We start from the raw sequence: 24,008 nt of genomic DNA on the forward strand, positions 1-24,008 counted from the left end.
ACATAATTAAAAATATTGTTTATAAAGAAAAAGTTAAAAAAGAATTTAGTCATTTTTATGGTGTAAGAAAAGATGGAAATTTCATTAATCTGTAGTTTAAATGATTTTTTAACTCAGGGAGGGAAGAAAAGTATTGAATAATTTTTTAATAATTCTCTGGTTTATTGTCATCAATTTTATTTTGTTTATATAAATATAATATTTAATAATTAAATTTCTTTTTTTTTCAAAAAGGAAAAACATTTTTTTCTATTTTTTGTTAAAAAAAAAGATTTTTGTAAACTTTCCCAAAAGAATGTAATAGAAAATAATGTACAGAAAATTAGTAATTTCTAATTATAATAATTGTATAATGCTTTTTTGTAATTAAAAATCTTTTACAATAATTTATAAACGTTATTTTTGTTCTTAACAACAGCAAAAAAAACTTTCTTCCATTTTTACAGCAAAAATTGTAATTGTTTACAGTTCAAATTATTTTTTTTTTTGAAAAAAAATATAAATAATTACAAAGTTTTAAAAATCAAGGCACATTATCCAATCACAGTTCATCGGGTCAAGAGTATCGCTATCATCTAATTGCTAATTTCTATTGAAAATCGTTCAGTCTAAAGAAGTTGTTCGATAATTAATTAATTAATCATTTTGTCAGTCTTTAATTAAAAGGTATGTTGAATATTTTACTCGAATATTGCTATTCAGAAAATATTTAAATTATTATTGTTACCTTAATTAATAATTTTTACAAAAATAATAATAATAATGAACTGGACTTGTTTGCGTTTATTTTTGTTAATAATTAAATAAGAAATAATAATAATAATAATAAATAAATAATAATTTCTTCGCGTCGAGCCATAAACCGTGCAATCTCAAATTTGACAGGTTTGCACATTCATAGATTTAAAGCATGAAATAAGTAATAAAAAATAATTGCCATAAGTGTATTACGTATTATTATAAAATCTATTGTATGCTTTTAACAACTTACACAAATTGGACAGAATTTAAAAATAAAAAAAGAAATTGTGTTCATAACAAATCAAGGAAGTCAAGTAAACTAACATTGAGATAGTTCGGTTTACAGCTCGACGCGAAGATAGAACAGTTTTACACTAAGGTATCGAATTATTATTATTATTAAAATTATCACTTTTATTATTATACAAATAATAATTTAAATAATAACTAAATAGTCAAAAATTAAAAAAAAAAACTAAAGTACCTATAGGTATCGTTTTTAAAAACAGTAGCCAAAAAATTAATTTCCAAAACTTTATACTATTGTAATATTTTTTTTTTAATTTTAAAAAATTTATTACTAATTGAAATTAATTATTGAAATTAAAAGAAATAATTGAAATAAAAAGAAATATTTTTTTAACCACAGAATGAAAGAACGATTGAAATTTCTTCTTCTGCTACTTTTGACAACAAATAGTCACCAATTGTTGAGCAGAGAAATTAGAAATACCCCAGAAGTGATTGAAAATAATTCAAATGATTATCGTCTACCGAATAATACAATTCCAAGACATTATAAATTAAATATAAATCCTCATTTACCTCCGGAAAATTTTACATTTGACGGTGAAGTTGAAATTTCCCTTGAAATTGTAGAGGGAACAAAAAATTTAACACTACATGCCTCGAATTTAACAATTGTTGTTGATGAAACAACTTTAAATGGATATAAGGAAACAATTTTACCAGATAAACATATTATTGATGATGAACGAGATTTTATAATTTTAACATTCTCCAAGGAACTTTTGCCGGGAAATTATACACTTCATTTAAGATTTCACGGTGTCATCAGAAACAGTGATGCTGGACTTTTTAAAAACTCTTACAAAAATGATCAAAATGAAACAGTGTAAGTAGAAAAAGTTTAATTAATTTTCAATAATGAAATTGGAAAGAAAAATTTTCTACAATGGTCACAGTCGTTAGGTGAGTGTTGGTGTTTGGTAGTAGGTTCGAGATTCGCTCCCACTAGGGATTTTTTTACATTCAATTTTTTTTTTATTATTTTAACAAATAGAATAATAAAGTTTAAACAATATTAAAATAATTAAATTATTTAAAAAAATAAAATAATAAATTTCAAACAATATTATAATAATTAAATCATTTAAACAAATTGAATAATAAATTCCAAACAGTATTAAACTAATTAAATTATTTAAACAAATAAAATAATAAAGTTGTAAGAATATTAGGATAATTAAATTATTTAAATAAATACAAAAATAAATTTGAAACAATATTAGAACAGTTAAATTATTTAAACAAATAGAATAACAAATTTGAAACAATATTAGAATAATTCATCTTTTTTAGCAGAATAATAAATTTGAAACATCAGTAGAATTTAATTATTTAAATAAATACAATACAATTTCAAATATATCATTATATATTTGAAAGAATACAATATTTGTTTTTAAAATAAAATATTGAATATTAATAATAAAATACAAAACAAATAATAAATTAGAAACACTGTTAGAATAATTTAATTTTTCAAACAAATAAAATAGAAAAATTTTTATTATTAAGAACAAATACCATAGGAGTATAAATAAATACAAATATAGTAGAAAATAAAAAAAATATTGCAGACATCTCATTTCTACACTTTTTCAACCAACTTACGCACGCGAGGCATTTCCTTGTTGGGATGAACCGGGTTTGAAGGCAACTTTTGAAATTTCAATAAAACATTTTCCGAATTACACGGTTTTGTCTAATATGCCAATGGAAAAGAAGAGGGAAAATCCAGAAAGTGATGGAAAAATATGGACAGATTTTAAAGAAACACCAAAAATGTCAACCTATTTGGTGGCCTTTTTAATTACTAATGATTTGAAAAGAAACTCCAATTGGAATGAAACATTTACTGTTTGGTCAAGAAAAAATCCTCATTTACACATGAGAATTGTTTATGAAATAGGACAAGAGACAGTTGAAATTTTTGAAAATTACACAAAAATTCCGTATGTATTGGAAAAGCAAAATCACGTTGCAATTCCACACCTTTCGGAAGCTATTGAGAATTGGGGACTCATTAGTTACAAGTAAGTTTTAATTTTTAGTTTTAAAATTAAAAGGCACTTTCAGCAATTTTATACAATTGCAGAAGACTTCTGTAGCAGAAGACTCAAAAGTCCTATTCATTTTATAATTTATTTATTATTATTACTATTTATTTATCTTTATTTATTTTTTATTTACCTTTATTTATTATTCATTGATCTTTATTATTAGGCTCAAAAGATTAATTAGATTTGCTTTAATTTATAATAAATTAATTTTATTCGAATATTGTCTGACACTTAAGTTCCGCTCTGTGTTAATGCCGCTTCGAAAGTGGCTCGTCGCTGCCGAGCGTTTTACTTATATACCCGCCAAGTCAGTTGGAGTGGGGAGCTCCCCACTCTAGCTGCCTGCAGAGAAGCTCAGGAGCGGAACGTATGCTAAATTCGCCCCGCACGAAATTTAGAATTTTTTGAATAGTAGAGACAAAAATGAATAATATTTATTAATGATTTATTTTTATTACCTGACTCATAGTGATTGATAAACTCTACTGTTTTATTATTTATTAATTAATAATTAATAATCACATAAATAGTATGATACTCTTTTAAACCTTCCAGAGAAGAAGATTTTGGAAATCCCATGAATCTTTCAACAGATAAAATTATGACCGCATATTTATTAACATCTCACGAAATTTGTCATCAATGGTTTGGTAACTTGGTAACTCCCAAATGGTGGAAAGACCTCTGGCTCAGTGAAGGATTTTGTCAGTATATTCAATGGATTGTCGCTAGTCAGGTTAATTTATTTTTTATTCAATGTATTTATATTTAATTTTTTTGTTATTTTAAAATAAAATTTTCAATTATGGTTTTGTTTCAAAATTTAATTTAAAGAAACGCAATTTTAATATTAATAAATAAAAAAAAAAAATTTTAGACACTGGACGAACCAAGACTATTAGAAGTTTTCGTAGCTACGAATAAATACGAGGCTCTTGATTTTGAGAGGAATTCTTCTGTTTTGACTTTAACTCCGGATTTAAAATCTAATGACGAAATAATTCGAACTTTCGAAACTCTCACTTATTGCAAAGGTATTAATTTATTCACTCAATGAAATAATTTCCTTCATTTATGTTTCTGCTTTTTTGACTTCAACCAGTAAAGATAGTAAACTCATTCTTAACTTATAATTTTTAGTTGTATTTGCTTTCTAAAAACGACATTGATTTTTAGGTGCAGCAATTGTTCACATGATCGTCAACATTCTATCAAAAGAAGTATTCGATGCAGGTATTCGAAAATACTTACAAAAACAGTAAGTACTTTTCTGTGAAACTGGTACATTTTTCATCTTTAAATAAATACGATACAATTACTACAAATCCAATAAGAAAATTACAGTAAAAATGTTTTCTTTTTGTAGTCAATTTCAAGCAGTGAATACAGACGATCTTTGGGAGTCATTAACTGAAGCTATGATCGAACTCAATGTTCCCTACAAAGATATGGACATAAAAAAAATGATGGATCCTTATTTGAAACAAAGAGGCTATCCGGTAGTGAATGTCGTTAGAGATTACAATACCGGAACAGTAAAAATAACCCAGGAGTGTCTTATTTGTAATAAATTCTACAATGATACCAATTCCAAAAATCAAAAATGGTGGATTCCTATAAATTTTGTTACAAATTCAACATTACATTTGGCCACAACCTTACCGACACATTGGTTGAGTCCCGATCAGAAGGAATTAATTATTGACGGAATTGATCCCAACGACTGGATAATTGTTAACGTGGAAAATACTGGTAGTTTTTTCAAAGTGTATAATTTTTTCTTGCTCTGTATTGATGCTGGGAAGAGAGTGACTTGTCCCTGCTGAGCGCTTTACTTATATAGGCGCCGAGTTGGTTAGAGTGGGGAGTCCCCACTCCGCCTGCAGCGAAGCTCAGGAGTGGAGCGTGTGCCAAGTTCGCCCCGTGCAAAATTTATTGCTTTCTAATAGAAGGGACAAAAATTAATATTTATTTGCTTACTATAAATACCTGACTCGGGTAATAAAATCATTTATTTCATTCTAGGCTACTATCGTGTTAATTATGACAAAACAAATTGGAATAAAATCATCGACTACTTAAACTCGAAAAACTATTCAAAAATCCATGTTTTAAATCGATTGCAAATTATCGAAGACGCTGTGTATATTTTTCAAAATAAGAAAATGGAGTTTAGTGATTTTTTGAAAATTTTAACATATCTACATCAAGAAGACGATTATATACCATGGATTGCGGGTCTTCGAATTCTCAATGAATTTCAAAATAATCAGGATAACTTTATCATATCAATAGCAATGCAGGTGGAAAAATTTCTTTTCAAAAGACTAATTTTTATTGGTGAAAATTTCATTTCAAACCAGTTAATATTAACTTTGTGTGATTTTTTTCAGACCTTTGCTAAAGTATTGACAATAAATAGTGTCCTAGCTCGTGTTGGTTCTGAGCAAAAGGAGAACGATGATATTTTCACTTGTCTACTACGCAGAGGAGTATTAAAATTATCATGTGACTATAAAATGGAATCGTGCCTAGAGAGAGCCGACAAATACGTTTCCAAAGTTTTGGAAAATTCCAATCCTGATATGTAAGAACCAAAAGAAATTCACATCACGGAAATTGAATAAGAATAACTTTGTTTTTTGATTCTGTGACAAAAATCAAATAATTTTTTCTTATTAGCGTTTAATTTGTTTTAGTTAAGACTTTCGCTATTCTACTAAAAATTTATCGCTTTTTCTAGTGAAAACTTTTTCCTTGTAATTTTCATTAATATTTTACTATTAATACAAAAATTAATTTATTAGATTACCAACCAATGACAAAGATTGGATACTTTGCGCTGGTTTGAGGAATGCCAACAAGACAATTTGGAATTCAATGTTGGAAGTTTTTAGGAAAACTAAAGACAAAGATGTACTCGAAGCTCTCAGTTGTCGTAATAATAATGAAACTTTAACGAAATATCTAAATTTAATCATCGAAAATGATAGTCTTATTTCTGATTCTCAAATTTTGGAAGTAATAGCTTTTGCTTCAAAGACAAATCTTGGTTTGACTTTAAGTTTCGTGGATGAAAATCGAAAAGAGATTAAAGAGAGGTAAGAAACAAAATAAAAGCTATTTTAATTATTATCATTAGAATGGATAAAAATTAATTTATGTTTTAGACTCAATAGTAAAAATTCATTGTCCAGCGTCTACGAAAATATTATCTACGCCGCCAAAGGTGTGAAAAAATTAGAAAAAGTGAGTTTCGATAAAATATTATTCAAAAATTACTAAATTACTAATTAGTTATTTTCAAAAATTCATTACTTTTTTCATTATTAAAAATTAACTATTTTTATTTTTAATTTTGAAAATTGAAATTCTTACCTTCTGTTACCCAACTAATTTTCCAACTCTGGATAAAATTTACAATTAATTAAAAATTTGTTTTGACTAAAATTGCCTCTAGATACTAACAGAAAAATTATTTTAGTTCGGAAGTTTATCAATTCGAAAAACTTTATCTCAATTATTATTTTAATATTTAATATCACTGTAATTATTGTAATTATTATTTATAAATATTTTACTTTTTTTTAATTCATTGTTGTAATTTAATAATTGCACTATTATTAATATTATTAATATTATTATTATAATTACAAAAATTAATCTAATTATTAAATTCTTAAAATTTTTTAAAAATTGTTTCAAAAAAATCTTAAAAAAGTTTTAAAAATGTCTTACAAAATTTTCAAAATATATAAAAGAATAATTAAATCATTATAATTAAAATCATTAAACTATTTTCAAAGACATTAAAATATTAATTTAATTAATTAATTTAATTAATTTAATTTAATTATCAATAATGATTATTATTTTTTTTAACAGATGAAGTATAATAATAATTTTTAAAAAAATTTAATGAATAAGAAACAAATTATATTTATTATTTCCAGATTAAAAATTTCATAGAAGAAAAGGAGGACCAAAAAATTATTGAAGCAATGAAACCATTGATTTCTACGAGAAAAGAAGAAATAGAATTGAGTAAAATATTATAAAAAAATGTTTTTCTCAACAACTTTGAATTATTTTCATTTATTTGAAAATTGTATGAAAAGTAGCGATCCTACATTCAATTTGCTGAAGTTTTTCAGCGAAAATCAGAAGCAAAATTTGTTATCATATCTTCCCTAGTTTACCAACGTTTGTTATTTAAATGTTTATATTTTTTTTTTAAACCTTTACCAACAACTAAAATTTTACTGTTAACAAATTCAAAATAAAATTATTATTCATTTATAAGGAAAATTTTTAATAGTTCAAAAAGCAAATAATTATTGTTTTTGCTGAAAAATGAAAAAAATGTCCAAGCACAAAAATAATAATAATTAAAATTAAAAACAAAAAAATAGTAAAAATAAATAAATAAAAATAAAATCAATTGTTAAATTTAAATAAATACAAATTTATATTCGCAAAATGTAAATTTACATATTTTGATTTTTATATTTTTTATTACCTATTATTTTGTATTTCTTTATTATTATTTTATATTTTGAAAATATAAATTTATAAGTGTTGTAAAATATAAATTTAGAAAAATCGTTTTGAAACTCTATGGTTAAAAATTTTTTTTTTTTTGAGGAACAAAAAATGGATCTTTTTTCTAAAAAGAAACCTTTTTACCAAAAATACTTTATGGAGTCATTAAACTAAAATCGCTCTAAAAATGGGACCATCATCAATGGAATATTTCCAGATAGAAAATTTCCAAGATTTCAGATGATCAAATAGAAGACGAATTTTTTTTAAAAATTTTTTTCAAGGCTCGTGATGTATTTAATTGTATATATATATATATATAGTAGGATCCAAATCTTCCACTGCGAAAGGATTAAAATCACCATTATAAATTTCAACACACAAAAACTAGTGATTCGTCTCGATAGTGTGGAATGTTGACAAAAATCTATAGCTATACTTTTATTGTATTATGCTAATTTTCTTTTGCAAAAGTTAGATGAATATATTATTATACCCATAGAGCGTCCATCGACTTTACAAAATTTGTTATACTACGTTCATTCCTCTGGTGAAGATTAAAAAAGAAAAAATACAAAATGAAAAAAAAACATAACGGTTTCAGAGGAATATTGGCAAGTTTAACCTTTCAAAAAATTCCCATATCAGAAGTAGAATTTGAAATCGTAAAATAAACAAACAAAAAAAAATCGATGAATGGAAATTTAATTCACAAGTTATTTTAAAAAACTAACAGTTTAACATTTTGGAAAAAAACCAAAGGAAGAAAAATACAGCGAAAATTCAAAAAATATTTCAACAAAAAAAAATTATTTTTAATATTAATAAATAATTTGATTTGATTTATTATTTAAATACTGAAATAAATTAATAATTGTTAATTTCTTGTTCATAAATTTGTTAAGAAAATGAAAAAAATTTATAATGAAAAAAACTAAAAATTATTTAAATAAAATTTATATTTTTATTTTATTGTTTAGAAAATCTTTGAAATTTATTTCAAAAAAACTCTAAAAATGTTTTGTCGTCAAACTTTTTTTTTTTTAATAAAACAATCAATGAGAGAACAATAAATATATTTACCAATATTTTTACAAAATTAACTTTAAATTATCCACGCATCATTAGCCAACAGTAGAAAAATAAACAAATTAAAAATGTTGTAAACAATCGAGAAGAAAAGTAAACAATTTAAAATATAAATACTATTATGTTTAAATTATTTTAAAAAAATACACAAACACAACTGATTATAAATGTTTATCAAATAAAAAAAGAAAAAAAAAAATTTAATTATTATCAAACTGTAAAAATCTATAATAATAAAAATTATTATTAATATAGTGTAGAGGTAGTGTTATTCATAATTTCTTTTTTTTTTCTATTTTTCCATTGTTTTTTTCATTAAGTTTATATATTCTTTAACGTGCAATAACTTTTTCCACTTTAATAATAAATAATCAGCAGGTTGACATAAATATCATATGCAATTATTTCTTATATATATTTATCAATTAATCATTATTATTAAGTATTTCCGCCATGGAAAAAAAAGTTGTGTATAAAAATAAAATGTTATCCATATTATTTTTTATTATTTACATTATTCTTAAATAGAAATTTTCATCTACTATTTATTTAATTTCACAATATTGACCTGTTAATAATGACATAAATTTTTCGATTATATTTACCTGTTGTTCATTGTGAATTAGACCTAAACTTTTAAGTTCTTTTTGCTTTTCTACTTTTGACCGGAATTTCTTTTATTCTTATTTCTTTTAAAATTTAAACTAATTCTTATTATTAAATTTTTTATTTATTACTAAATTAATTATTACTAATAATTAATGGCTACTAATTAAATATTACTACTAATTATCACTAATTAATAATTACTACTAGTAATTATTACTACTAATTAATAGCTGCTAATTAATAATTATTAATAATAATTTATAGCAAATAACTAATATTTACTACTAGTCATTATTACTAATAATTAATTGCTACTAATTAATAATTACTTCTACTAATTATTACTATTAATTATTAGTAATTAATAATAATTTATAGCCACTAATTAATAATTACTACTAGTAATTATTACTAATAATTAATTGCTACTAATTATTAGGTATTAATTATTAGTTATTAATAATAATTAATAGCCACTAATTAATAAATAATACTAGTAATTATTACGAATAATTAATTGCTACTAATTAATAATTACTTCTACTAATTATTACTATTAATTATTAGTTATTAATAATAATTTATAGCAAGTAATTAATAATTACTACTAGTAATTATTACTAATAATTAATTGCTACTAATTAATAATTACTTCTAATAATTATTACTATTAATTTATTAGTTATTAATAATAATTTATAGCAATTAATTAATAATTACTACTAATAGTAATTATTACTAATTATTATTAACTACTACTAATAATTAATTGCTACTAATTAATAATTACTAATAGTAATATTTATTACTAATTATAATTAATACATAATAATAGGTATATTTATTTATCCTTATACCAAAGAAAATTGTGTTATTTAACTAATAAAAAGAAGATATTGAATATTGCCAGTGACGACGTAGAAGGTAATTATTCAAACAATTATTATTAAAAATATTTTAATCTTTTCCTCGAAAATTAATGTTGAAAAACAACATTTAGAGTTAAAAGAAATGCAAACTTTATTAACTATATTTTCTCCATATTGTTATTTTTTTAAAATTTTAAAAGAGAACAATAAGGAAAAAAAAATTTTTTTCTAGAGATAATCATCCTATATGCCTAAGCAAGAAAAGGAGAGAGAGAGAATAAAAACAGTTGGTTCTATATAATTAAAATATAATGAAAATTTTGATTTGTGGAAATTGCATAGATCTTGTATAAAATGATAAATTATTTTCTGTCTCATTATCACATCATGGAAAACACTTACATTTATGTACCTACACCCACTAGGAAATGAAAAAAAACGGAAAAGAATTTTTTTTTTCAAGAAAAAAGTTATAAGTGTTTATCTTTTTTTTTTATTAATCCATTTTCATTGGTAAATGACGTTATTCAGAATTACGTCGAATTATGAATATTGACTATGAAACTTTTCCATTGAATAAACTATTTCATGCTTTAAATTGTAAAAAGTTCAACAATTCATTAATTGTTACTAATTATTTCATTGTAACTAAAATATTAAATTGTTATTGTTTACTTTATTTTTAATAATTATTAAATCCAATTGTCACTAATTAATTAATTATTACTCTTATTATTATTGATTAATAAATTATTGAACAATAAATTCTAACTAAAGATTAAATTGTTACTAATTATTTTTTAGCGCTGCGCTGTGCTTTTATTCTTACTAAATAATAAATTGTTACTAATTAATTTATCAATAATATTATTATTAATTAACATATTAATTTATTGACAATATTATTATTAATTAACAAATTGCAACACATTATTTGTTACTAATCATTTTATTGTTGCTAATTAATAAATTGTTGATAATTATTTAATTAACACTGATTATTAAATTCTTGCCAATTATTTAATTGTTGCTAGTTAATAAATTATTACTAAATACTAAATTGCTACTAATTAATATTTTGTCATTAATTATTAAATTGTCACAAACTATTAAATTGTTACTAACTATTAAGTTGTTACTAATTATTAATATTTGTCATCGATAATTAATTAATTAATTAATTAATTAATTAATTAATTAATAAAAATTAAATTGTTGGGGATAATTAAATTTTTTGTTAATTCTTAATTGTTGAATAAATTGTCACTAATTAATTAATTAATTAATAAAAATTAAATTGCTGGGGATAATTAAATTTTTTTTTAATTTAATTTTTTGTTAATTATTAATTGTTGAATAAATTGTCACTAATTATTGAATTGTTACTAACTTTTAAATTGTTACGAACTATTAAATTGCAAATAATTGTTAAATTGTTACTAATTATTAATAATTGTCAACAATAATTAATTAATTAGTAAAAATTAATTTATTACCCCTAATAAATAATTTTCCTATTTCAAAACTCTAATAAACAAATTAACATTCAATATAGCTTTCTGCTTGAATGGAGTCTAATTATAATTTCTTTTCTTTTTATTTGCGGAAAATTTTCACGTATTGATAGAACTTGATCATTTGGAATTTTTATAGCAAGAGTACAAAGTACTGTTTAATATAAAGTTCGAAAATGCAAAACACGAAAATTAAGTGATTTGTGTGTGAAAGAAAGGAAAAATATAAAAAGTACATAAAAACTCTTGAATTTATATAGATTTAAAAAAAACAATTACTTCCTAGATTTTGCAAAATTCTTTCCTTATTATGATTGAATTAATTTGTTTTCCTTTTATTTTCCTTTTCATTGATGAAAATCTCTTTAAATAAATTCACGCAAAATATTTGATAAATCGAGAAAACTATTTTTATGAAACTACATGTTTTCTTTTCATTTTTTTTTTCTTAATTTTTTCAATTTTATTACGGCATATATCAAAGAATTACTCGTATTAATTATAATTATATACACGGTTTTCTGCACAATTCTGTTCATTCGGAATTCCGTAATAAAAATGACGTAATACGGTGGAAAAATGTTTAAAGTCCAAGTTCATTTTACATCATATGGTTATATGTATATATATATATGTGAATTTTGCAAAGTTTGCAAAAAAAAAAAGAAAAATTATAACAAATTTATGACTTTGAAATTTTGTTTACAATTTCGTTCAATTTGCCATATTCGGGTAATAAAATAAATTTCCACATAAAAATTTTTATTCAAGCTTTTCCCTTTTGTGAATTTTTGAGGAAAAACTTGTTTTTCATGAATTGATAAAATTATTTAATTTATTTAATCAATTATTTCTAATTTAATTATATTATTTCAAAATACTTGAAAACTTTTTCAATTCATTTTTCAATTCATTTTGAAAAATAGAAAAAATTTATTCTTTCAGTAGTTTTAAAAATAAATTTTTAATTAACAATTATTACTTTTGATATTGTTTATCTTCATTGGCAAATATATAATTAAAATTAATATCTACAAAAATGTTTATGACGTCAGAATACAATTACACACGCACCCTTAATGCTAATCGTATTAAAAATTAATTTTTCAAAAAGAGAAAAGAAATGAATTTTGATTCATGAACATTTATTATTCTATAAAAAATTAAATTCACAGCTCAATTGAATTAATACAACGACAATAGTTTATAATAATTAATAAGAAATATAATTTATAGAAAATGTGTAAGTAATTTAAAAAAAACTAGTTTTACAAATACTTATTTCCTTAATCATTGGAAAGTTCATGGTTCAAAAAAGAAAAAAGAAAGAAAAAAATTATACATTGTTTCTAATAGTTTAAACATTGAACTTTCTATTTTACGCAAATTTAATAGAAGAAAAAATATATGTAATATATCATTATGTAAATAAATGAAAAATTAAATATGAAAATTTTTGCTGAAGGTAGAAAAAAGTTTTGAAAAACGAAATTATATATGTATTTATTATAAATATAATTGTTCTTTAAATTAAATATTTAATTGAACTACTTATTCATTGTTGAAAGTCCATTATTTATTGAATTTTTAAATTGTAAATTGCATTTTTTTAAAACAAAAATCACGCGTGCAAAAAAATTAATGAATTTTGTTTATTATGTTCATGACATAATATTGCACAAAAAATTTATAAATTGCTCATCAATCAATTTAAAAACTAATTTCTGATTTTAAATCTTTAAAATTTCTTATTGAAAAATTTACAATTTAAATTGAAAATTTATAAATCAATTTAATATTGTTTTTATTATTCTTTATTTAATATTATTGTTATTCTGAATTTATTATTTTTATTATTTTTATTTTGTTACTAATGTTATAATTGTAATAATAATAATTATTATAAAATACAATAATTATTATTACTATTATTTATTATTAAAAATTCAATTTTTTTTATTTGTTATTTTATTTTTTATTAAAACTTTTTTATAACTACAAAATTTAATTATTACAAAAGTAGCAAATAAAAATACTTTAGTATTAACAATAAATTATAATTAAGTTTAAATTCGAATTTTTTTTCAAATCAACACAAAAAAAAGTAGGGGAACATAGTCTAGGTCGGCCACCTTTTTTACTTTTGTTTATAACTTTTTTTTAAAAATGAATTTGGACAATTGAAGTATATGATTGGAAAGTCCTGTTTAATAGGAACATTTTTTCTGTACAAATTGACAGGTTTAAAAATGAAAAAGTTATAAAGATTTAAAAAAAAAAAATTTGTAGTCCAGGTTGGCCATTACAGTCAAGGTCGGCCATGTTTAAAATTCAAAGGGCATTAATCTTTAAAAAATAAAATAACATGTTTGGAGTTACGGAAAATTGATTCTTTATTGTTTACAGTTTGTAACTTAATGAAATAACAAAATAATAAAAATAAACAATATAAAAAAGTAAATATAAATAAAAAAAAATTTTGCACTAAAATATTAATAAAATTAAATAAAAATATTAATAAGATGATCAATTATATTATGAGTTATACAGAATTGCAGTTTTTGCAAATGAAGTAGCTCGTCCTCATCTTTGCGCATTTTAAACACATAGTGGCCGACCTTGACAGTAAGTAACATTACCGAATTGTTGTTACCATAAAGAAATACGTTTCGGGATTCGTTCTTTTACTTTGTTTTTCTTTCAACCATGAGTCCCACAAATGTTCTGCATACTTGCCTTGACGATTCAATTTGTTTTTTATCTTTTATTAATGGTTTTTCACATTATGCACAAAACTTTTTTTGAGCTTTTTTTGTACCGACGTCACAGAAAACACAATTTTTGATTTTCCGAAAATGTAATTGAACAAAAAGTTAGGTTTCACTAAGACAAGCTTCGACAAATATGCGCGTAGGTGGCGCTAGTGAACTTGACAAAAAAACGCGAGTGGCCTACCTAGACAGTAGACCAACCTTGACTACATTCCCCTAATTGAAAGTACAATTAATTTTCATTCAAAAGAAATAAAAATGATTGAGCTTTTACTTACAAAGTAATCAAAAATTGTTTATTACATCTTTATGTTTAAAAACAAAACAACAACAAAAAATGAATGAAAAAAAGCAAAAAAAAAAAAAAAATTGCCAGATCATCGGAAAATAATTATTATTGTGTTACGTTCAAAGGGATGTATAGTAAAATTTACATGACACATTAAAGCCTAATGAACAACAAATTAATGGCAATCAACTTTAACCGGTTCCATTGTCTGTTATACGGGTTTTCATATAATAATTTTTCTAGAATCCCCAGGATTTGCGACAAACGTTGGAAATTTACAAAGAGAATTAATCGTTTTTTACTTTCGACGTCATTGGTCGTTGTTCTCTCATGTTGATTACCTTGCATCAGATCAACTATTAAAGGCGGATTCAGTTTAATGAAAAATCTCAAAGAAATTCCAATTTTCTCATTTGAAAAAAAAATTATATTCACTCAACTATAATAATGTATTTCTTGTAAGCTTAAAATATGTAAATGTTAATTTCCTTATTAAATTTATTGGTCACTTCAATCTTCATTGGAGTATAAATTTTTATTTCTTCTTTTCCAGAGAAAAAACAAGGAAAATAAATTCCGATATATATTATAAAATATTTATTTCTTCAAAAGTTTTCATTTCAAAAATGGAAAAATAAAAATTAATTTTAGTTTGGTGAATAAATAAGTAAGTAAAGAAGTAAATAAATAAGAAAGTAAATAAAGAAGTAAACAAATAAGGAAGTAAATAAATATGTAAGTAAACAAATAAATAAATAATTAAAAAAAATAAATAAGAAAGAAAGAAAATAAACAAATAAAGAAGTAAATTAATAAGTTAAGAAGTAGGAAAATAAGTAAATAAATAAACAGGGAAGGAAGTAAACATATAAATAAAAAAAATAAAGAAGTGAGTTAATAAATAATAATATTATTATAATAATTTTTATAAATAAATAATTATGTAAATTTCAAATAAATAAATAATTAAAATTTTTTAAATGTAATAAAGAGTTACAAATAAATAATAACAAAACCATAAAAAATAATTTTTAAACTCGTTTTCTACTCAATCAAGTTACAAAATTTTTTGTCCCTTAAAAAAAAGAGTGAACCATAAAAGCAGGTCAGTTCTATTCATTTTCAAGCTGTCTTATAAATTATTGCATTATAAATTCAAAATGTCATCGTTATTAAGAAAGAATATTAATTTGCGAGGGAAGATTCTGCAGTATAAATTTTTTTATGAAAGTCAATCAAAATTTTATTTTTTAATTCTTCTCTAAAAAAAAAAAAAAAAAAAAATATTCACAAGGAAATTCCCAGGAGTCTTGCCATTAGGATATCAAGCAAACTAATCGGAGTCTCGAATAATGTTGGGGGAATTCCTGAACAAGTTCAAAAAAAGGAGAAAAAAATAACAACACTTGGAAATTACATGCAGTTTGCTGCACGCTCATCTTCACCGTACAAAAATTATAGGTCTTATATTTTTTTATTTGAAAAAAGACGCCACCCCAAAAAAGAGAATTAGAGAATAAAAAAACAATTTTGACGAATATTAAAGTCGAAAATTTTTCCTTATTCTCCTGACATGACATTGGATAAGAGGAGGCAAAAAGAAAGTATTTTTTTTATCGGTACAAATAAGAAAAATTTAATAACTATGTATACTTCTTTTTAATTTCAAAAAAAGTTTAAAGAAAAAAAATAAACTCACGAAATACAAGTTTTTAAAAAAACATCTCTATCAATGTAATTCTAGTAAAATTTTTGAATGAAATTTGTTTCTGTTTAAAATATTTTCAAAAAATACTATCCTACATTGAAGAAAAAGGTAAATGAATTTGCAATTGTAAATGCAATGGTTATTTAGTAAAGAATTATTTTTTCTATATACAAAATAATATTTTTAATAATTAATAGAAATCGAAAATAGTATAACAAGCGTCGAATTTAATAAAAAATTAGGTCAAAAATCACACTTGAAAAAGTGAATATAATTTATAAATTTTTGGCAAAATTTACAAAAAAAAGAGTCGAAAATTATTTTAAAATTTAGAAAAAAATAACAGATTAAAAATTGAAAATAGACGAAAAAAATTAAGACAAAAAATCACAGGTCAACATTCAATCAAAAACTTCAAAAATTTGAGTCAAAATTTACCAGAAAACGAGTCAAACATATTCATGAAATTTAGGTCAAAAATAACAGATTAAAAGTCGAAAATAGACCAAAAAAAAATTAAAGACAAAAAATCACAGGTCAATATTCAATAAAAAAATTCAAAATTTGAGTCAAAATTTACCAGAAAACAAGTCGAAAATTATTTCAAATTTTAGGTAAACAATAACAGATTAAAAGTCGAAAATAGACACAAAAAAAAATAGGATAAAAAATCACAGGTCAACATTTAATCAAAAACTTCCAAATTTACAATTTTTTTTACTATTAAAAATTTATTTAAAAAATTTTCAATTGTCACATTTTAAGGAGCAGCAATCCCCCTTTAATTTGTGACCAAGAAATAAAAATTTGGTCTAAAATTTTTCGAGTTATGAATTTTTGTTAAACTTTTTTTCCAAATTTCGTTTTTCTGATACTGGCGGGTCGGGACGCTAGCTATCAAAATTTTTTTTAAAAAAATTCTTATTTATCCAATGAAAAGAAGCATTAATCCCTCTTTAATTTGCGACCAAGAAATAAAAATTTGGTCTAAAATTTTTCGAGTTATGAATTTTTGTTAAACTTTTTTTCCAAATTTCGTTTTTCTGATACGGGCGGGTGGGGACGCTGGCTATCAAAAATTTATTAAAAATATTTTCAATTGTCACGTTTCGTAGAGCAATAATCCCTCTTTAATTTCCGACCAAGAAATAAACATTTGGTCTAAAATTTTTCGAGTTATGAATTTTTGTTAAACTTTTTTTCCAAATTTCGTTTTTCTGATACTGGCGGGTCGGGACGCTAGCTATCAAAATTTTTTTTAAAAAATTCTTATTGGTCCAATGAAAAGAAGAATTAATCCCTCTTTAATTTGCGACCAAGAAATAAAAATTTGGTCTAAAATTGTTCAAGTTATGAATTTTTTTACGATTTTTTTTCCAATTTTCGTTTTTCTGATACGGGCGGGTGGGGACGCTGGCTATCAAAAATTTTTTAAAAAAATTCTTATTGGTTCAATGAAAAGAAGAATTAATCCCTCTTTAATTTGCGACCAAGAAATAAAAATTTGGTCTAAAATTGTTCAAGTTATGAATTTTTTTACGATTTTTTTTCCAATTTTCGTTTTTCTGATACGGGCGGGTGGGGACGCTGGCTATCAAAAATTTATTTAAAAAATTTTCAATTGTCACATTTTAAGGAGCAGTAATCCCCCTTTAATTTGTGACCAAGAAATAAAAATTTGGTCTAAAATTGTTCAAGTTATGAATTTTTTTACGATTTTTTTTCCAATTTTCGTTTTTCTGATACTGGCGGGTCGGGACGCTAGCTATCAAAAATTTTTTAAAAAAATTCTTATTGGTTCAATGAAAAGAAGCATTTATCCCTCTTTAATTTGTGACCAAAAACCAAAAATTGGACGAAAATTATTCAAGTTATGAATTTTTTTTCTATTTTTTTTCCAATTTTCGTTTTTCTGATACGGGCGGGTGGGGACGCTGGCTATCAAAATTTTTTTTACAAAATTCTTATTTATCCAATGAAAAGAAGCATTAATCCCTCTTTAATTTGCGACCAAGAAATAAAAATTTGGTCTAAAATTTTTCGAGTTATGAATTTTTTTTTAACTTTTTTTCCAGATTTTCGTTTTTCTAATACGGGCGGGTGGGGACGCTGGCTATCAAAAATTTATTTAAAAAATTTTCAATTGTCACATTTTAAGGAGCAATAATCCCCCTTTAATTTGTGAACAAGAAATAAAAATTGGGTCTAACATTTTTCGAGTTATGAATTTTTTTTAACCTTTTTTTCCAAATTTTCGTTTTTCTGATACAGGCGGGTCGGGACGCTGGCTATCAAAAATTTTTTTTAATAAAATTCTTATTTATCCAATGAAAAGAAGCATTAATCCCTCTTTAATTTGCGACCAAGAAATAAAAATTTGGTCTAAAATTGTTCGAGTTATGAATTTTTTTTTAACTTTTTTTCCAAATTTTCGTTTTTCTGATACGGGCGGGTGGGGACACTGGCTATCAAAAATTTTTTTTAAAATCTTTTATTGGTCTAATGAAAAGAAGCATAAATCCCTCTTTAATTTGCGACCAACAAACAAAAAATTGGACGAAAATTTTTCAAGTTATGAATTTTTTTTCTATTTTTTTTTCAATTTTCGTTTTTCTGATACGGGCGGGTGGGAACGCTGGCTATCAAAAATTTATTAAAAAAATTTTCAATTATCACATTTTAAGGAGCAGTACTTCCCCTTTAATTTGTGACCAAGAAATAATAATTTGGTCCAAAATTGTTCGAGTTATGAATTTTTTTTTGAACTATTTTTCCAAATGTGTCAATTTTTAATAGAAATATTTCCGATAGGATGGTAAAAATTAACAGGTAAGAAATATTAAAAAAAGGTAAAAAATATCAAAATTCAGGTCTAAAATGAGAAAAATAAATGTATAAATTAATTTTCTTGATTATAAAGACTTTTTTTGTATAATTAATATTTTATTAATTACTATTATTATTATGATTATTATTAATTTATTTATATTAATATTTAGGTCAAAAATTATGAATACCTAAATACAAAAATAAATTTTCTCGATTATAAAAACGGTTTTAAATTTAATATTTCGGGCAGGGAAAAAATAATTTCTAATGATTTCACACTGAATTGAATAAAAATTTTTTTAAACTCCTATTTTCTTTAATCGCGGTCTTTAAAATTCAGTGCATGATTTTAATGTTTGTTTTATGCAGTTTTGGGTGGACCTTGAATTTGAGACCACAGTGATAGAGGAATGTTACGGCTGGCAAGTATTCTATAGTAACAGGAATATGCGTACTTATTAAAACTATATAATCGCTTTCAACATAAAGAGAGAGAAAGAGAGAAAAAAACAGTCTCGCGTATATAAATACGGATTTGTGTATACACGTGTGCACGTGTTTTATTGTATTCAAAAACTAAATTTACTCCATAATGCTAATTCGATCATTTATTTTTAATATTCTTTTGTTTACGTATTAAAATTTTGTTTTTAGTTTTTATTTTTCTTCTCCTGTAGAAAATATTTTTTGTAATGAACTAAATTTTTAGTTATGGGAATAAAAAAAAATAAAATAAATAAAAAGAAATTTAAAAAAAGTAAAAAAAAAGTAAAATAATAATAAATTGTAGAAAATAATGAGAAATAGTAGAAAATGATAAAAAAAGTAGAAAATAATATAAAGCAATATAAAATAATATAAAATAGTAGAAAATAATAAAAAATTGTAGAAAATTGTAGAAAATAATACGAAATAATAAAAGTGTTTCCGTAGCCGAGTGACATAAGGCACAGTTTTTGTAGTCTCGAAGGGTGTTCGAGTCCTCTCGAAGGCAAATTTTTTTCTCGTAGTGAAAGTTTTTCGATTCTTAAACGAGTTCAAAAAATTAAATACAAAATAATAGAAAATAGTAAAAAATAGTAGAAAATAATAGAAAATAATAAAAAATAATGCAAAATAGTAGAAAATAATACAAAATAGTAGAAAATAATACAAAATAGTAAAAAATAGCAAAATGGTAAAAAAATAATAAAATAAAACATAATAAAAAATAGTATAAAATAATAAAATATATTAAAAAATTTTAAATATAAAATTAAGAATAGTAAATTTAAGAAAAAATATTTACAAATTAACCTTTTATGAATTGAATTTTAAATCATAAAATTTTTTCCCACAATAAAAAACAATATAAAGGGCAAAATTAACTAAATTTAAATAAACCATTAAAATTTTTTGACAAAAAAATCCGGAAATTTTCACCCAAGTAGATTAATAATTTTATTACCTCAATTTAATAATGACAGGACAAAATTCCAAACTGAATAAATTACATTTTGAAAATAAAAAAATAGAATTAAGAAGTGCGAATAAATTATTTCCTTCTCTTTTATGTAATATATTATACATCTGATTGATGTCCATTATTGTTTATGTTGACCAATAAAATTTATACTGCAACGAATAGGATGCAAATAAAAATAAAAAAAATTTTACTCACTTTTTTTTCTCCCGCCAAATATGTCACATGCAGAAGAATATTTTTTTTCCTTCAAATCTGCAAAAAAAAAACAATAAGAAAAAATTAGCCAAAGTGAAGATTTCTTCTGAAGTCTATACGTTAATAAAGAGTAAAATAAAAAAGTTCAAGTTTTGAGCTAAAAATAGTTTATAAATGAAGAGGAGAAAAAAATACGAAACAGGATGAATTAAATATGCATATATATCTAATTTAATTGTTAGTATAATAATTTTTTTTTCTATTTTCATTTAGAAAAGTATTTCAGAAAAGTATTTTTAAAAAATTATTTTGAGAAAGTACTTTAGAAAAGGATAAAAAAATTTTTTTGGAAAATATTTGAGAAAAATAAAAGTTGTAAATTTGCAAAAATAAATGTATTATTTCCTAGAAAAACGTAAATGATAATTGAGCATAAATGTTGTGACTGAAAAACAAAGTGGGTTAAAATGATTCATAAAATTTGTCCCAGATTTGAAAATGCATTTTATTGAAATGCATTACAGTTTCACTCAGTTATTTAAAGTGTGTTAATAACTTGAGAATTTGAAATAGTTCGATTTGAAATATTCCAGTAAAATTTTAAGAATAACATATAATAGCAATAATATTATGTCAAAAATTATACTTGTTAATTGTTTTGAAACTGTTTCAAAGACGCAAGTGTCATTAACATCAGAGATCTATAACTTGTTTTTTTTTTTTTTTTTTTAAAGCTAACATTAATGTCTATACTGAATTAATAAATCCTCATGGTCAGAGGAAGGTGACAGGTCTTAAATTTTTTCTTCTCAATTGTAATAACAATGAAATTAACTTCTTTTTTTAAAAAAATAATAATAATAGGAATAATTTTATGTCAAAGCCTATCAGTTTTCTAGTAAAAAGCAAATAGTATTAGAGATGAAAACTAATGAATATTCGTGCTTTTCAATAGGAATTATTTTAATAACAAATTAAATCAATTGTGTAGTATAATTTAAAGAGAATATATTTTTTCTAATACTTTTGAAAATAAAATTAATTAAAATCTTTGCCAAATATAAATTAATAAATAATTAAAACCAAACAAATTTTTAAAACTTAAAAATTACTATTTTTCTTTTTTGAAAATTCATTTTTTTGAAATTCCTAATTTTTCTTTTTTGAAAATTACTATTTTCTCTTTTAAAAAATTCCTATGTTTTCTATTCCATAATCTCCGAATTTTATAATAAATAAAATTACTTAAAACTAAACAAATGAAAATTCCTAATTTTTCCTCTTCTACCATTCATAACTTTTCTGCCTTAAAAATTTCTATTTATTGAAAATTCCAATTTTCTCTTTTGTAAAAATTCCTAATTCTTCTTTCTTGAAAATTACTATTTCCTCTTTTTAAAAATTCCTAAATTTCCTTTTCCATAATCTCCGAATTTTATAAATAAAATTAATTAAAACTAAACTTGAAAATTCCTAATTTTTCTTTAAAAAAAAAAAATCTAATTTTTCTCTTCTGAAAATTAATTTTCAACAGTTGGACAATTTTAGTCGGCAGTGTTTGAAACTTGAGGTATGCATTCAAAATGCTTATTATTATAACTGCTACAAGTCAATAAAACATTGAAAAATTATAAGCTGTTAACTAATATTTAAAATTGCAAGATGAAAACTGGTTTCTTTAGGTCACCACACTGCCAGAATGTTTTGAAAAAATTTCTGTATTGAAAAAACTTTCGGTGTAATAATAATAATCAAAAATTTATGTATCAATGATGAATAAAATGATTTTCTTCTCTCATTTTTTCTAATTTTTAAACTACAATACATTCCAGTAGAATTTTAATTTTACAGACAATTATTATCATTATTATTTGAAATTTATTTTTTTATAATACCTAATTATAATTTTTATTATTATTAAATTTTTAGTTAATTAATTAAATTATTATTAAATTATTATTAAATTATAATTTAATTAATTTTATTAACTTTATAGACTGTTTATTGCTGTAAAGAATAAATAAATAGTAATTTTAAATAATTCATTACACTTATTCAATTTATTAAACATTTTTACTTATTCAAATTTAAATTAATCTATTATTGTTATTGAGAATTCTTTTAATAGTGAACGAATTCTAATTAATTATTTGAAAAATTAATTTTTCAACAAATTAATTTCAATAAATTTATTATTTAAATTAATTAATGATTAATTAATTTAAAATAAGAATAAAAGAACCTCTGAAAGTCAATATTTAAAAAATATTCTCGCCCTTATTTTAATTAATTTTAAGCAATAAGATAAAATAATAAATGATCCGATTATAAAAATACCCACTTCTTCTAAAGTCAATTAAAATAATTTTTTTCTATTTAAACTTTCGATTTTAGGAAAATGCGCAGGAAATTGAATTTTTATTTGTAGAACACTAATTTGTAATTTATTGTTTCCAAAAAAATCATGAATAATACAAAATATCTAACTTGCGCAAATGTGCGTTTCAAATATATATTTATATACACGGATTTGTAAATAATTTTGTTATATAATTTTCTTTAACAATTAAAAAAAAATAATTATGCAATTAAACACATATTTTCACTTAAGTATCACACACACACACACACACCAGAAAGAAAAAGGCATATTTGGTCGGAATATATAGCATAAATTTTGAATTGTTACCACATTTATTTCCTCTAGTTGACATAAATATTTTATGGTTGGCGCAACCATAGAATTTTCATCTGAATTAGAAATAAAAATTATTATAATGTGGTAACCATATCAAAACATGAATGGGACTAAATATTTTTATCTGATTATTAAATTACAATATTATAATTTTTTAAATAAAAAGTAGGAAATTATTTACCAAATTATTATTATTAATTTATTAACTATTGTTATTAAAATTTATTATTAAGTATTAATAATATTTTTTAAAATTATTTTTATATCTTTTATATTTATTTTTGTATTTATTTTTCTATTTATTTGCTATTTTTATTTCTTCT

At 22.4% G+C, this 24,008-nt stretch overlaps 2 protein-coding genes across 2 annotated transcripts in view; one reads left to right on the forward strand and one right to left on the reverse strand.

Moving 5' to 3' along the window:
• Positions 1 to 21,022, reverse strand: part of LOC122508535 — an 843,732-nt gene extending 822,710 nt beyond the window's left edge. The window contains exon 1 of the mRNA XM_043621950.1: positions 20,988 to 21,022. The gene's annotated coding sequence lies outside the window, so the exon portion shown is untranslated. The remainder of the gene's footprint in view (positions 1 to 20,987) is intronic.
• Positions 558 to 7,407, forward strand: LOC122508534 (thyrotropin-releasing hormone-degrading ectoenzyme-like). Its single transcript, XM_043621948.1, has 12 exons — positions 558 to 666; positions 1,391 to 1,876; positions 2,625 to 3,080; positions 3,663 to 3,843; positions 3,985 to 4,141; positions 4,284 to 4,365; positions 4,474 to 4,859; positions 5,133 to 5,410; positions 5,501 to 5,694; positions 5,915 to 6,208; positions 6,278 to 6,356; positions 7,061 to 7,407. Exons 2-12 carry the CDS (start codon positions 1,392 to 1,394, stop codon positions 7,163 to 7,165), a joined length of 2,697 nt encoding a protein of 898 aa, XP_043477883.1. The 5' UTR covers positions 558 to 666; position 1,391; the 3' UTR covers positions 7,166 to 7,407.
• Positions 21,023 to 24,008: the final 2,986 nt, after the last annotated feature.

The sequence above is a fragment of the Leptopilina heterotoma genome, unplaced genomic scaffold (assembly GCF_015476425.1).
Source record: "Leptopilina heterotoma isolate Lh14 unplaced genomic scaffold, ASM1547642v1 Lhet_54, whole genome shotgun sequence".
NCBI lineage: Eukaryota > Metazoa > Arthropoda > Insecta > Hymenoptera > Figitidae > Leptopilina > Leptopilina heterotoma.

What these genes read in the sequence shown, in the direction of transcription:
- LOC122508534 (XM_043621948.1), top strand. Translation starts at nt 1,392, where the DNA reads ATGAAAGAACGATTGAAATTTCTTCTTCTGCTACTTTTGACAACAAAT. An exon ending in AATGATCAAAATGAAACAGT is followed by an intron (nt 1,877 to 2,624) that starts GTAAGTAGAAAA and finishes AAAATATTGCAG; the next exon opens with ACATCTCATTTCTACACTTT. An exon ending in TCATATCAATAGCAATGCAG is followed by an intron (nt 5,411 to 5,500) that starts GTGGAAAAATTT and finishes GATTTTTTTCAG; the next exon opens with ACCTTTGCTAAAGTATTGAC.